The sequence below is a fragment of the Suillus fuscotomentosus genome (genome assembly GCF_016647785.1).
Source record: "Suillus fuscotomentosus strain FC203 chromosome Unknown F5891scaffold_314, whole genome shotgun sequence".
In the NCBI taxonomy this organism is placed as follows: Eukaryota; Fungi; Basidiomycota; class Agaricomycetes; order Boletales; family Suillaceae; genus Suillus; species Suillus fuscotomentosus.
This window is the reverse complement of record NW_024539826.1, coordinates 4,295-18,250: the sequence shown is the minus strand read 5'-3', so window position 1 is coordinate 18,250 and position 13,956 is coordinate 4,295. Positions and strand designations below refer to the sequence as shown.

General features: G+C 48.6%; 3 protein-coding genes across 3 annotated transcripts; all 3 read left to right on the top strand.

Annotated features, from left to right (window-relative positions):
* Positions 1 to 773: 773 nt before the first annotated feature.
* F5891DRAFT_989489 (uncharacterized protein) lies at positions 774 to 1,616 on the top strand (the record flags this gene model as incomplete). The annotated part of the gene is made up of 2 exons (XM_041378064.1): positions 774 to 1,314; positions 1,372 to 1,616. The coding sequence occupies 2 exons, from the start codon at positions 774 to 776 to the stop codon at positions 1,614 to 1,616; spliced, it is 786 nt and encodes a 261-aa protein (XP_041216429.1).
* Positions 1,617 to 10,129: 8,513 nt separating this feature from the next.
* F5891DRAFT_1201619 (uncharacterized protein) lies at positions 10,130 to 11,877 on the top strand (the record flags this gene model as incomplete). The annotated part of the gene is made up of 3 exons (XM_041368906.1): positions 10,130 to 10,625; positions 10,676 to 10,744; positions 10,793 to 11,877. The coding sequence occupies 3 exons, from the start codon at positions 10,130 to 10,132 to the stop codon at positions 11,875 to 11,877; spliced, it is 1,650 nt and encodes a 549-aa protein (XP_041216428.1).
* Positions 11,878 to 13,230: 1,353 nt separating this feature from the next.
* F5891DRAFT_932931 (uncharacterized protein) lies at positions 13,231 to 13,560 on the top strand (the record flags this gene model as incomplete). Its single annotated transcript, XM_041373995.1, has 1 exon — positions 13,231 to 13,560. A coding segment is annotated over one exon (330 nt), but the record flags the coding sequence as incomplete, so codon positions are not given.
* Between the last annotated feature and the right edge of the window lie 396 nt (positions 13,561 to 13,956).

The following is a 13,956-nucleotide window of genomic DNA, read 5'->3' as shown; positions in this document are numbered from 1 at the left end:
TGGGAGTGTTATGTACGCAAAAATTCGACGCTACTTCAAGCGTTACTTTTTCACGGTCGTTCAATTCACGACCCTCCATTTGGTTCTGCATGAGCTTGTTTTGTGTGCGTGATCTATGTATTTTTATTTATCTTACTTTATTTTTTATTTTATTTTTCCCTCCCTTTCCCTCCCATTTTTAATAGCCAAATAGTGTTCATCCCTTCAGTTTTCGTGTTTTGAAGCTGTGCTGCCGTTTTGAGCTGTATTTCGGTTTTACGCCGTTTTTCCCACGTCGTATTTCTAGTTAACAATTGCAGCTGGTCCATGCGTCGAGGGACCATTTTGGCTATACCGGCGGACGTGCGCCCCCATAAATCGTGCGAGACCCATTAGTTGGGTTTAATTTTATTTATACTAAGCTAATGGGTCGCGTGATTACTAGCGTCGTTGCGAGCACCTCAGGCATTACTTCTCGGTATCAATAGAGACCTTTGAGGTAGGGTTTCTATGTTGTGGGAAACTTACCTCTGAGGTGCGCCCTCCCACCATTCTATTAATAACGTGCCTCATACATTACATCCAGCGCCTCCTGGCGTGGCTCGCGTGCCGTCCGTGCCGCTCAAACCTATCCTCCATTCGTTATTGCGCACCTCCAGCATTCCCAGGGCGCATTGGCCTCTATATGCTCTTGGGGCCCTCGCGCCACAGGAATCAAAACCTCGTCACGGTGTCTATCACTAAGTTTGTGTTGTTAGTGAGTCTTCCTTGCCACTCACTCTCTCCCTTTCACCATGGTCTCAACCAGTGCTCTCGCTCCTACTCGTGGAGCTCAATGTGTATCATCTGGACTAGGCCACCATTTCGTCAGCCCGAAGAAATCCAGAGATAAGAAAAAATCTCAGACACACGTTGAGTTACCTGGCGCGCAAGCCAAACGCCGTCAACTGCTAGCTCGTATGCAACAACTGATGAAACCAGAGCACAAACAGACCAAAGTTCATGCTGTAGATGCAGTTGAAACTATCTCTGATACTAGTCAGACTGACGCCTTGGCCGAAATTCCTGATCCAGACTTCGAAATACCATCAGAACCTTCTTCCGACATACTTGCGCAAGAATCTCATATTAAACGTCGCATTTTACCTGACAAGGCCACAGACTCATTGTATAGCAGTTGGAAAACGTTGATACCCTTCCTTGTTGAACCACATCTCAAATATTCTGCGCGAACGCTAGCGACAGCACTGGAGATTACCCCCGAGGTCATCTCTGCATGCGCCACACGTTTGTGCCCTCAAAAGCGAACAACAATTGCGTGTTTATTTTTCGACAGTAAGTCTTCTTATCTTTGAGTATACACCATGTTAATGAATGAACACACACATTCAGGATTTACGTCTATTGATGTCCTCAGTTGTAGATGTTCCATGCTTCCCCAAGTGCTGCTTCACCATGGTCTGTTTCCGACTGCTCCCTCACAGCCTCGTATGGCTGTCTCCGTCGAATTGCTATCATTCTATCGGGCACTTTTCGAACGGTCTTGTGATGCCATCAATGCCTTGGCATCGGCTCTCAAAACTCACTACTCTCGAAGAGGTTTCATTATGGCAGATGCCCGAGTAAGTAATTCGTGATGGCATGTATCTAGGCTGATTTGTTACGCAAGGGGGAAATTATACAGGATCCTTTTCGTCGAGGCCTGGGCTATGCCGTACAGTGGTATGACATTCTTCAAGTTCAAATAGAACGTCGAGTCGAAGAAGCTGTGCAGAATAGCCGTAACCGGGTGGCGACCCTTCGTTCTCAAGCAGAGGATTACACCTCAACTTTGTCTACCCTACGTAGAGGTCGGTGTGCACCCATACTTATTCAACGGTGTCCTGCATGTTTTGCTGGGACAATGTTTGGGAAACCTACTGCTGAAGGAGGAGATATTCACACTGCCACGGATGGCAACTTCCACCACCGCCATCGGCGCGCAGCAGGGGATTGCCCCCACTTCTATGACCCCACTTATTTCCTTCCCAAAGAGTACGTCGATCACATTGGCCGCCGCATAGAGGCTCAACGTAAAAGGCCTGCCAAGTCACCTGTACCCCTTGTTCCCGATGAGGCTATCGACCAATGTGAAACGGCATATGAAGCAGCTGATGGGAAAAAACAGAAGGCGGCAATGGATAGCTTCGATGATACTGGCATCATGGCGCTCATATGCCGTCATGACATTCCTCTGTTTTTTGCTAATATTGACTCTCCAGGAGAACAGCAAAAATACTCCGTGGCCCTCCTGGAACATTTGTTCTCGTTGATCCCACCTCATGCCACAGTCGTAGCTTTGTATGATGTCGGGTGTGTCCTTGCCCGATCCCTTAGCAAGGTAAGTTCATCTGGTCTCCATTTAGGTTTATTTACTCATCATTTGTAGTACGACATTCTCCCTAGCAGTATTGTCTCACGTTTGCGCTTAGCAACCACTGCCATGCATGCATACGGGCATGAGTGGGCATGCCAGCTAGTGCACAACCCACGGATGTGCATTGGGCTTGGTCTTTCAGATGGAGAAGGAACCGAGAGGCTCTGGTCTCGCTTCGTACGCCTAATTGGTGTTGAAAGGTCGTCATCGGTACGGCTTTTTTGCTCTTGTTCTTGTTACTGATTCAAGTCTTATTGCATGATGTCAGCGTCAGCGCCGTCTCTGGTTGATTGATCGTCAGGCTGCAGCTATAGGATCCGAAATGCAATCCGACTTGGGTGATTGGATACGACGACGCCTAAAGCGTGGTATTAACGACCAAGGAACTGCTGCTCAAGAGGTTCTGGATCAGTGTGAACTTTCCATCAAGGATCTCGAGTCAGAATGGTCCCAACAACGAAGTTCGCAGCTCTCAGTCCGTGCACGTAAGTGTTTTCAGTTGATCTTGAATACACTATGCATTAAATTTGTTCATAGACGCCCCTGCTCGCCTTAAGAAGGAGCTAGATACCGTTTTGACCCTACAGGCCGACCTCGATACCTCTAATACAGCCCTACAATCTACCAGGCTGATGCTTGAGAAAGGAGCTGCCTCGAAAGACACTCTCGGGGCTCTCGAGGCTCTTGAAAAAGGTCATGATCGCCTTATGGCCAAAGTCGAAATTCTATATGCATCCCTCAATATTCATGACCAATTCCCTGAACTAGAAGGCATCAATTTGGACTTTGTCCGGCTTCTTCTGATGGCGCGTGACTTGAAAATGAACATTCGCAAACGGGCAATCGCAAGCTTTTTCGAATGGGATAAACTTGATCGTGCGGTCGGTGGTGCTCAGCAGGCATTAGGTAAATCATCCCTACCCGTGATTTGCAATCAATTAACTGATGTCATTCAGGCACAAAACTACATCAACAAACCCGAAAGGCCATTGCGAAACGCCAACCAGCCCTGTTAACTGCACTCAGGAAGTTTAATACTTACTGCGAACGCTTAGAAGCATCATATGATCCTTCTTGGGGTATTCCTTTACCTAGTCCTCTCCCGACCAAACTTGCAGAGCTGCGTGGTGATCCCAGTCTGATGGAGGATGTGTGGATTACGCCGTCAACGGGACAGGTTCCTCGATGGTTGGAAGATGCTGACGTTAGAGATGGCATCCGTGCACTTCTGAAACGCGAGCGCTGCCGAGAAGAACAGAAGCGACTCGGTATTGAGGCGGACAATCTTTGTCGTTTCTTTGGAGATGAACTTGCTGCACTCGAACTTGCACTCCGCACGCCAGGATGTAGGTTCTCTTCATTGTTACAGTAGGATTTCGCTTTCAACACATAGACAGGCGAACTTATATCTGTCTTGCTGAGACAGCGTCACAACCAATTACTCAGACTTCAAACCCGCTGGGCGAACCCATTAGCCTCTTCCCTTCGCTTCACGTCCCGTGCCAAGGATGCGCTAGAGATCGCCATCACTCTTTCAGGCAGTGCCCAAACACCGAACATGCACTGGCTCAGCACAACATTGCTGGAAGTACCCGATCCTGAGGGAGAACTAACCGATGTACAGTTTGCTGAGCCTCATGACCTGCCAGCAGCAGAATCTGAGCATACCGCTCTCGCTGACGTCCTTGAGGGTGATTTGGGTGGAGAAGAGATTGAAGACTTCGATTCGATGGATTATGTCAATGACACTCATGCTGTCATCGTGTGGGAAGCCCCCGAGGTACATCAGTCTGTCGTTAGGAACCGTTTTGATGTTAATCTGACTCTAGGGTGTACTGATGGATGACTCCTACGTCCCACGTAAGGAGGAGTGTGTCATTGTCCCAGGAATAGCTTCCAGAAGGGATCAACCATCACGAGATGGATACCCTCATCAAACCTTCGAGCTGAAGGACATTGCCTTGCTCGCCTCACCTACAGCATGTCTTAATGATACTTGTATCAATGGGTGCGCCGTTTTACTGTTTTCTGAACTGAAAAGTGTCGTCACTGGCCACTGCGCTTTGTTAACATCCCACGACCTCCCTCGCATTCGATATAATGCATCAGATGACATTCTGTGGCGTAACATATCATACACGTGTTACTGGGAGAAAGATATCTGGATTCTTCCTATTCATCGTCCCTCCAATATTGGCCATTGGGTGCTGTGTGTCATTCGCTTCTCCAGCAAGGAATTGCACCTCTTCGATAGTCTAGCCGAGAAAAAACCTTGGAAAAATGATATCAAGGTAAGTTTACTTATGTCAGGGATTTTACGCGAGGCTCATGTACTCCAAGGATGTCATGAAGCTGATTGCTCGCCTCCTTGCTATTGCACGCCAGCAGCATCATCATGTCACAACAGAACTTGACGGATGGATAGCGCGACCATTGAAAGTTAGTAGCAATTTTGAGTCTTTCGGTACATACATCTGAACTTTCTTTTGAGATCACGCCTGTCCAGACCAACAGTTATGACTGTGGAGTATGGGTATTGGCAGCAATTGCCGCTGTCTTCCGAGGACGTCATGTAACAGGACTCTGTGAGGATGATATGCGCCACCTTCGGCATCATCTACGAGCTCTTGTTCTTTCTATACCGTGCAGCTAGATTATAACTATATCATGTGTAATATATATGCCCATACAACTACTTGTATGGGTTCCGGCCACAAATTATCAAGTCTGCCTCTCGACGATAGTTGAAAATCTTCCTTGCCTGCCATTGCACATAACACTTTGCCATTACCCTGTGCCTTTCACAACCCTGCATGCACGATACATACTCATTGAGCTTATTCCAGTTACCCATCAATTTTCTTTCCGCTGCCTGAATTTCCTGCAGGATGACGTCTACATTCGCTGCTGCGAACATTTGAGCATAGCGTGCCCGGGTCTCTTCTTCCAAACGACACTGTCTGCCATGCATGACATCCACAAGATTGCGGGTAAAGCGAGCCTCATGTGGTGAATTTGGAGGAGGAGGGGAATCGTACGGTGGTGGTTTGTCCCACTGGAATACATCGGACTCGTCAATCAACTCCGACCCAGAATATGCTTGTTGGAACAGAAATGAGTCGGGCAAGGGAAGCGCTGCCAGTGCGATGAGAGATTGGGGAAGTGGTTTTGTATTGCTGAGGGATCCAGAAGTATTGGTCCTCTTCCGTCCACGGAGTTTGGCATTAGCACGAGCATTTTGCATTCGTCGAGCAGCTTTTCCCCTGTAGTTTGTTAAACAATCAGCACAGAAAGATCAATAGAGGGAGTCACCGTTCTGTCCTTGAGTATGAAATCTTCTGTTGGCGTAAGGCAGCGTTTTTCTCCTCAAGTGTGAAGTATTTTGCTCTACGACCCATTGGTTCAGTGTAAAGTACTACAAAGCAATGTAAAGTACTTAGTACGACATCACACATTAATTGCTACTGGTTGTATTGCAGCATATTTCACTGCCCATACTCCTTAGTTCTCTTATACTAAGGTGAAAGCGCACTCCATGAGAGTTATCTGAGCTTGTTTCAAACGATATTGGAGCACTGTAAGGCGCTGCATTTGTCTTTCAACTGTAGCACGAATTGTATTCACAATGTGATTGGCTCTAAACACTCTCGGAGGCCCCCGAGGCTCAGCGCTCAGCGTTGACACATCACCCTCAACATCACCCTCAACATCACCCTCGTGAGCCTCTAACATTGTGCGCGGGCCTCCATTACAGCATTTGCGTCAGTGAAAATTTAAATTGTTCTATCAAAGATCCTTGCTTCTTTCATATCGTAAGTAGTATGATACGTTTCAGCATTGTGATTGGTCTTAAGTTTCCTACTCGTCTGCAGACCACCAGACCCCCTGCATTGAAGGTTACCGTGGCGCCTCTCCCCCTCTAGCCACGATATCTGCGAGCCTCTATTACAGCATAGGTGCATCCCTATTTCAAATGTCCGCTGGTTTTACTGACTTTAGCATAACATGTATCTCAATGGAATCATTCCATTCATGTAGGATTAAAACTCCCTGCGCGCAGGAATTTAAACTCCTTGCAATAAAATTAAAATGCTTGCTCTTAAGATCGAGGTAGGTTCTATTGTTCCTCCCCCCTTCACCTTCCTCAAAATCTGACCGTCTCTGAAGGCTAGATTGTGCACTTCCGCTCTGGCAATATCCTTCATCTCTGAATCAACACTCAGACCATCAGCAGCTTTGAACGTACAGTCCCTCCAGACCGATGTAAGTCGTTACAGCATTGATCTTTGAAACCATACTGACATACATCCAGTGTCTACCAATTTTTTTCGCCCGCTTCGATTTTTTTTTTCGGTGGTACGTCCAGTTGCTCCTCACTTTGTTCAATTCTCCTTTACTAACACACTACCCGCTACCCACTCAGCATTCTTGCCCTTTTCTGCTCTCAATTTTCACCATCAAATATCAACGGTGCTCAACTCTGTATGTTCATCCTACAGCAACCTTGCAGCGCATCTGACAATCCCACAGCTATGACTCATACATTCAACGACTACTCATTCCCCCTCGAACCAAACGTGCCACCCCCTCAAAGTTATAGCACCTCGTCTCAATCTATGCATCTTTCTCCCGGCGGAGATTATATTCAGGAACAGTATGGTGGAGGGCGTTGTTCCAAGAGCCCTCTAGTGGAGTTAACTCCTACCAGACTTCGGAGTAGGATCAAGGCTACGCAGCGCGATGTTGGCATAGTCAAAGAGGCTGCCATCTGGCGTCAGGAAAGCTCATTCTCACCCAACACTCTAACCAGTCCCTCAGCGCCCCCAGAATCTGCACCTCCGCATCCTATCCACGATAACAGTGTTGTGGGAGGTGATGCATCGTCTGCTCTTCCTCAGGGCAATATTCGACATACATCTCCACATCCCCATGCTCCCGAGCCTCCACGTCCTGCACCTCTACAGGACATGTTTTACAATCCCATAGAGGCACAATCCAGCGGATGGTTGGCGCAGCAATCTCATTCCTTTGGAGTGATGGATGATGCATCGTTCACGGCACTGCTCATGGAGACGCAGGAACATTTTATGTCTTCTGATGTTGGCTCGGATTTTGCTAACCAGCCACCCTCCTTACATGCACCCTCTTGTGACCCTCCGGTACCTCAAAGTGTTGGAGGAAGTTCTAGCCAGATCGCACCTATGATTACCAATATCATCCCACCAACACCGCTGAAGGATGCTGGCCCCCCTCCTCGTGCCTCCCTGCATGAGCGTGGTGCTTTCATCGATACTGGAAATGTCGATGACTTGCTCTCTAATCCTCGGGACAGCAAAGATGCGCCTGCCTCGACATCAGGCCAGTCATTTGTCCCTGGACGGAAGTCTGCTGACACCAGTTCAATCCTCGAAGCTGCTTTCGTCGAGATTGAGCAATCATTCCTCGAGCTCTCAGGGTCGACATCAATTCCCGTACAGCAAGTCATCAACTGGTTTTTGAAAAGTCGAGGTCGGACGACAGTCAGCACTAACTTCTGGAATCTATACGCTCGCAGTTACTTCAAGGATCACACAGAGCAAGAACTTGCACGAGTTGGACTTAAGCTTCCGGCAGATGGAGGCTCTCCGGGTAAGTTATGATCATATATGTTGATGCGGTACTTACGGTTCCATCGTGAATTTTAGGTATGTCGATTCGGACGAAATGCTATGACCTCTTCAAAGAGGCTTTTCCAGACACATACAAAGATATTCTCTCCGTCCACGATGAGGTAACGATCCTATCCGCCACCCCTCAAACAGTCTCTCAGCGTGGACAAGAGTTTCAAAAATACTACCGAAGGATGTTTAGCATCGTAAGTATACTTCCCTGGCGTCTCGCTGCTCGCTGTGCCCTGATTGTCTTTCATTATAGGCTGATGGCACTGCTGCTAAATTTGGGTTTGAGACCGCAATGGTCATCTGTGGTGGAATTGTCAATCAAGATGCCTCCCTCGGTCAAGTTCATACTACACCAGGCGCTGCAGACGTAAGTATCTTGAGAGTGATATTCAACACTTTGATCGCTAATGCTGGTTTGCTAGTTCTGGAGTATGCGATGCCGAGCTGATGGTGACACCATCATCGGTCACCTCAAAGCTCATGTCTAGTAAGTCTCATTCTGCGTCTTACCATTATCTTTTTCTTACTCATCTTCCAAACAGTAATAAAAGTTCACTGGCAGTGGTAGAAGATGCCTTCGATGACTTGCCTGAAGATGACGAAGAAGCCTCTTCTAAGGATGCTGACCCGATTCCTTCAACTGAAGTTGAGGGTCGTGAGGAATCTCTCCGGTGGCTCAAGAGAGAAATCGCGAAACGAGTCAGTAAGTAGCTATTCTAGTTCTTTTCGGTTCAGTCTGACATGCTCGTTTAGCTGACCTTGGCGGGAAGTTTGCATCTGATAAGAATTTCCCCTGGAAAACGATGCCAAGCTCCTTAGCATCTGGCGGCCTGAACATTGAAGGGTACCCTGCGCACAAGTGCCTCATGCCGGGTGAATCTCATGATCCGACGTCCAAAAACAACAAGGGGATAGGTGTATTGACGTATAAAGAGGTTGCAGCACTTGTTGATGCTTACAAGGCTGGCACTATGCGCGTGGTTAAGTCTTCCCATACACACAGTAAGTTTTGTCTCTATTCAGTAGCCCAATTTTAACAATGTTTTCGTAGTGTCCTTGATCGAATCAAAAATGCCAGTTATCATCGGGGAAGCTCCTCCGTCCACCTGGGAGTACCCATGTGCTCGTCGCATGTTTGCTGATCGGCATACAGATTATAGTGGCCCGGTGTAGAAACAACAATACTGAGAGGAACAAAGAAATGCTCCTGACTGTATCTAAAAAGTTGTAGGTCGTGCGTTGCCTAGTCTGCGATACTTGAGATGGCAAGTGTATTCGACCCTAAAGGGGAAGCAGGTGCAGCGGAGATCTAGAGGTACGCGCTTCAGCGAAGCGCGAGAAAGCGCAGGTGCGCGCAAGGTACGAAGGCGCGGGAACGCGCGCGCGTATTAGCGCGAAGCGCGGGAAAGCGCGCGCGTGTAAGCGGAAATAAGAGAGACTAAACTTATGTGAAGATATAAGCAAGATAAAGGATGTGAGATGTGTTGTGCTAATGAATAGATTTCTACTGCGACTTTCTAAGTAGTAAGTACTAGGTAAAGTTGGGTGAAAAGTAAGGTGTGAAAGGTAAGTAATAGTATGTACTGCTGGCGCTTATATAGCGCGCCTAAGCGCGGTCATGCGGAGCCGAAGCGCTACCGAGTAGGTATGTAAATATATATATGAGTGAGAAAACATGATAAAAATAAAGATGGAACACTATGCTAATAAAGGAAATGGAAATATACGCACTAGGGAGCTTGGTGGACAGTGGATGGATGCATCTGGATGGCTGGCGCTATAGGGCGCACAAGCGCGGGAACGCGCGCGCGCGTATACATCGTGAAGCGCGGGAATGGTGCGCGCATGGCGCGCGTTGCGCGGGAAAGCTGCGCGTCATATAGGAATCACTGTGGATGGTACACAGAGTGATGCTGCGAGTTGGTGCTGTATACTCCCTAGTGTAAAGTGCCATATCACACTATGAGATGCACAAGTCTCTACACCGGATCGCGTGGGGACAAGCGCCGCACAGACCAGACTCAAAAAAAATAAGGCATCAAAAGCTCGTGATTTTGAGCATCCAGAGGGGGTCATGTATCCTCGCCTTTCTGCTCATCCCATTAAGTTCGTTGCCAACGGCATTGCTAGGCCACCCCCTCCTTCTCGTCCCTTTAAGGTCGTTGCTAGGCCCATTACCAACCAACAAACTCCCCCTCCCGCTCGTCCCTTTCAGGCCGCTGTTAAGTCAGCTGTGCCAATGGCTTCTAAGGCTGCCATGCAGGAAGTCATCGAACTCACATCAGCTTCGGAAGGCTCGAAGGACGCAACAGCAGAGGAACCAGACACTGAATATGAAGATGATTTACGCGGGAATAAACGGAAATTAAAGTCAGGAAATTCCTCCCGGACGTCCAAGAAGCGTGCTTCCTCAGAGGCTATCATTGAACCAAAGAAGGAAGGTGTCCGTTTCAAGGCGAAACCACTGAAACCATCTCCTTCCGATGCCTCTCCATTGAAGGGGGGTCCGCTGTCACCGTTAACAGTGGGGTCTTCTTCAGTTGACGAAGAACGCTCATCTGGCAATGAAGGTTTGTGCTACACGTGTCATATGTCTTTCCTCGCTCACCATCTTATTCAGCTGCCCAGCCAGTTCGACCTGCAATTCGCATCCGGGACGGTACTTCCAAAGTGCAGCCAAAATTCAAGGGTACGTATCTGTTTTTGGATTTACTCGTCACTGACTTGTTTACTACAGCACTCCCAAAACCAAAACGTGTGGCAAAGGAATCACGGACAGCCATGCACCGTGTACACCGAAGGATGTATACGGTCGATTCGGAAGAGGAGGATGCTCCAGGTCGAATTGACTCGGAGGTTACAGCGGATGCTGGAAAAGGTGCTACCACGCTTGCAGACCCTCAGCTCGATGCTGCAGCTCAGCCAGTGAACCCTACCCCGATTACACTGGCCTCTACTACAGAGGACAATGTCTCCGGGCAACCGGAAGTCACGCCCAGTGTGGCTTCACAACCTCAGAGCTCTGAGCCACCCCAACCCTCAAACAGTACGATCCAGACAATGTCTTCCCCTTTCACACCTAGCAACGAGGAGAATGGAAATTCCCAAGCTCGATCTATCAACCATCCATCTTCACGTCCTGCTGGGCAGATGCCCCTTCCACAGCCTGAGCCGCTTCAGACTGATATTCATATCGAGGGAGCCGAACACTATGCACGTTCTCCATTGTTTTCACGTGAGGCTCCCATCCCACGTGAGGCTTCTTTACACATGCACGAGCTTCCCAGTCATCCTCGTGAGCCTTCCGTGCCACTGCGAGAGCCTCTGCTTCGTCCTCGCGAGCCTTCCGTGCCACTGCGAGAGCCTCTGCTCCATCCTCGTGAGCCTTCCGTGCCACTGCGAGAGCCTCTGCCTCATCCTCGTGAGCCTTCTGTGCCATTGCGAGATCGCTCTGTACACCCTCGTGATCACTCTGTGCGCCCTCGTGAGGGACCCTCCTACTCACACGATGATGCTCACTATCGTGATGCACATGACACACTCTATGATCGCAATGGTCCCCCTCGCACCCATCCTCATCCTTCTGGCATCCTCAATCCACATGGCCTTCCACGCACCCGTAATATTGAAGAAGCTCGGTACGGTCGTGCACCCATGGGATTCAATCATCCAGGCTATCCTTCTCGTTACGGCTCGCCTGCTGAAGGATATGACGACCGCTATGATGACCCTAGGTATCCGTCAGACTCCTACTATCAAGACATGCGCAGTCATGACCGGAGGTACTATGGGGATAATAATAGATGGGCAGACCGCCGCTGATACCTACTAACATTTCTCTCTCGCCCTTTTAGTGTAATGACTGTCATTTTGTTACCTCGTGCATTGCCTCAGATTGGATGTAGTACCTCCTTCTGAAAAACTGTTTTAGTGAATTCTTGTATATCACGCCCAGCCAATGTTATGCCCGCAACTTGCAAGCTGCCTCCTGAGTTCTCGTCCCTGATGATAAATTTTTCGTCCAAGAATCCCAATCCCACTGTATCCTGGAGGTTCGCGTGGGGCATGGAATGCAAATAAATTGAATTGCTCTGAACTGTGGTACATGGTTCAAATGTATGAATACTATTATTACAGAGTGGGTGGGGGTGGAGCCTTCGCCAGAGGTGTAGGATGAAGATGGGGTTGCTGAGAATGAGCCAGGGAAGCCTCTCGGGAAGGAAATGTTCATGTTGGACGGCTCATTGACGGATGAGGTCAGTTGAAGTGTTTCGTTTGAAATCAGGTGCTTCAAAAGATTCGGATTAGTGTAAGATGCTGTGGGATGAATGAAAGGAATCATACCAGCCCTTCTCCTTGTCGAGCGTGTCGCCCATGTTCTTTGACAACTTCTTGAATTCATGTTTGAACTGTTTGTGTTGAGCGACAAATGCGAGTTTAAGTGTTGGGTGGGCAGGAAGAGAGTGAAAATTGACTTATGAGTCACTAGGTGGTTCGTCCGGTCTAGTAGGGTCCCATCAAGATGAGGGAAGCAGGAGGTTTCGGTGAGACCAAAACAAACTAAGTGTTGACATCAGCGAAAATGAGCACAAACCGTCGAAGGTGGGGTATAAAATTTATAAAAAAATTCAATTAACAGATGAAAGAATGCATAGTCGAAGGATCGAACTTAAGAGTCTGCCAAAATCACAACACCACTACCACTTCACTACCGTGCCTCTGACTACACAGCGTGCCCATAATATATGAGGGCATTTGGTGTTCCATTACTTCGTCCGTTGATTGTCAACAAGGCCATCGATCATCAACGGAATCAATTATCGATGGGCACACATCTTCTCAATGTGTTATCGATGTCGTTCCTCTACACGCCTCCCTCTTTCTATACCTTCATTGGATTCATGGATTTTACCCAGCTCGACTACATGCTCGAGCGTATGGCATCGCGCTACAAGGTGGACGCGCAGGAGGTGCTGGACAAATGGTTGGAGAAGCGAGAGGTCCGTGATCCTGAGGGATGGAGGCTCCTCGAAGGTATACCTTGCATCGTTGGAGGGTTGACGGCGCTTCTCGGTAAGTGTCACAGTCAGATCATAGTGTAGAACAGCTAAATATGTTACAGGGACCCTCGAAGGACGAGGGGGAAACTTCCCGTGGAAGACCCTACCTACCGTTCTAGCCCATCGTGGCTGTATCCTCGAAAACTACCCAGAAGACGTCCTTATGCCCGGCGAGAGGCGTTCAACCCTTGCAAAGAGCAAGGGTATCCACGACCTCACTATCCATGAGCGCTTCAAACTTGCGAATGCCCTCAAGAATGACGCCCTCACCGTTAAATCGGTTGCAACAGATGCTCGCAAAAGTCTTACGACCTCACGTGTCCCTGTCATTGTTGGAGAAGCGCCCATAGCAAATTCTCTTCACACTCGTGGGCGACGAGGGTTTGCCAATGGACGGATTGATTGGTTTGGCCTGACCCGTCTGGCCAACGCTTCCTCTTCAAAATCTGGCGCCACATCATCTAATCGGCGCAGACTCCGTGTGTTCGTAGAAGTCCCACTTGCGCCACCCTCCTGGAGGTTGAAGGCGATTCAGCAACGTTCACCGGTCATTGAACCCGATCATAGCGACCTTGTCCCAGAGATCACCACTATTAAGGACGGCACTATTCATGATGAAGACGCAGTCAGCAATGCCACTACCGAGGACGAAGGAGAAATAGATGAGCTTTTCAGTTCGCAGCTGCAGGAACAAACATGATCTGTGAGCCTCTCGAGCCTCCCTCTGATGTTCACAAATTAATGTGACCCTCAGGAGCGCCTACTCGACCCTCGCAAACCTCCATTACATCCTCACGAGCCTCCCGTCACGGCATGTACTAATCATTGATATGGCACAGCA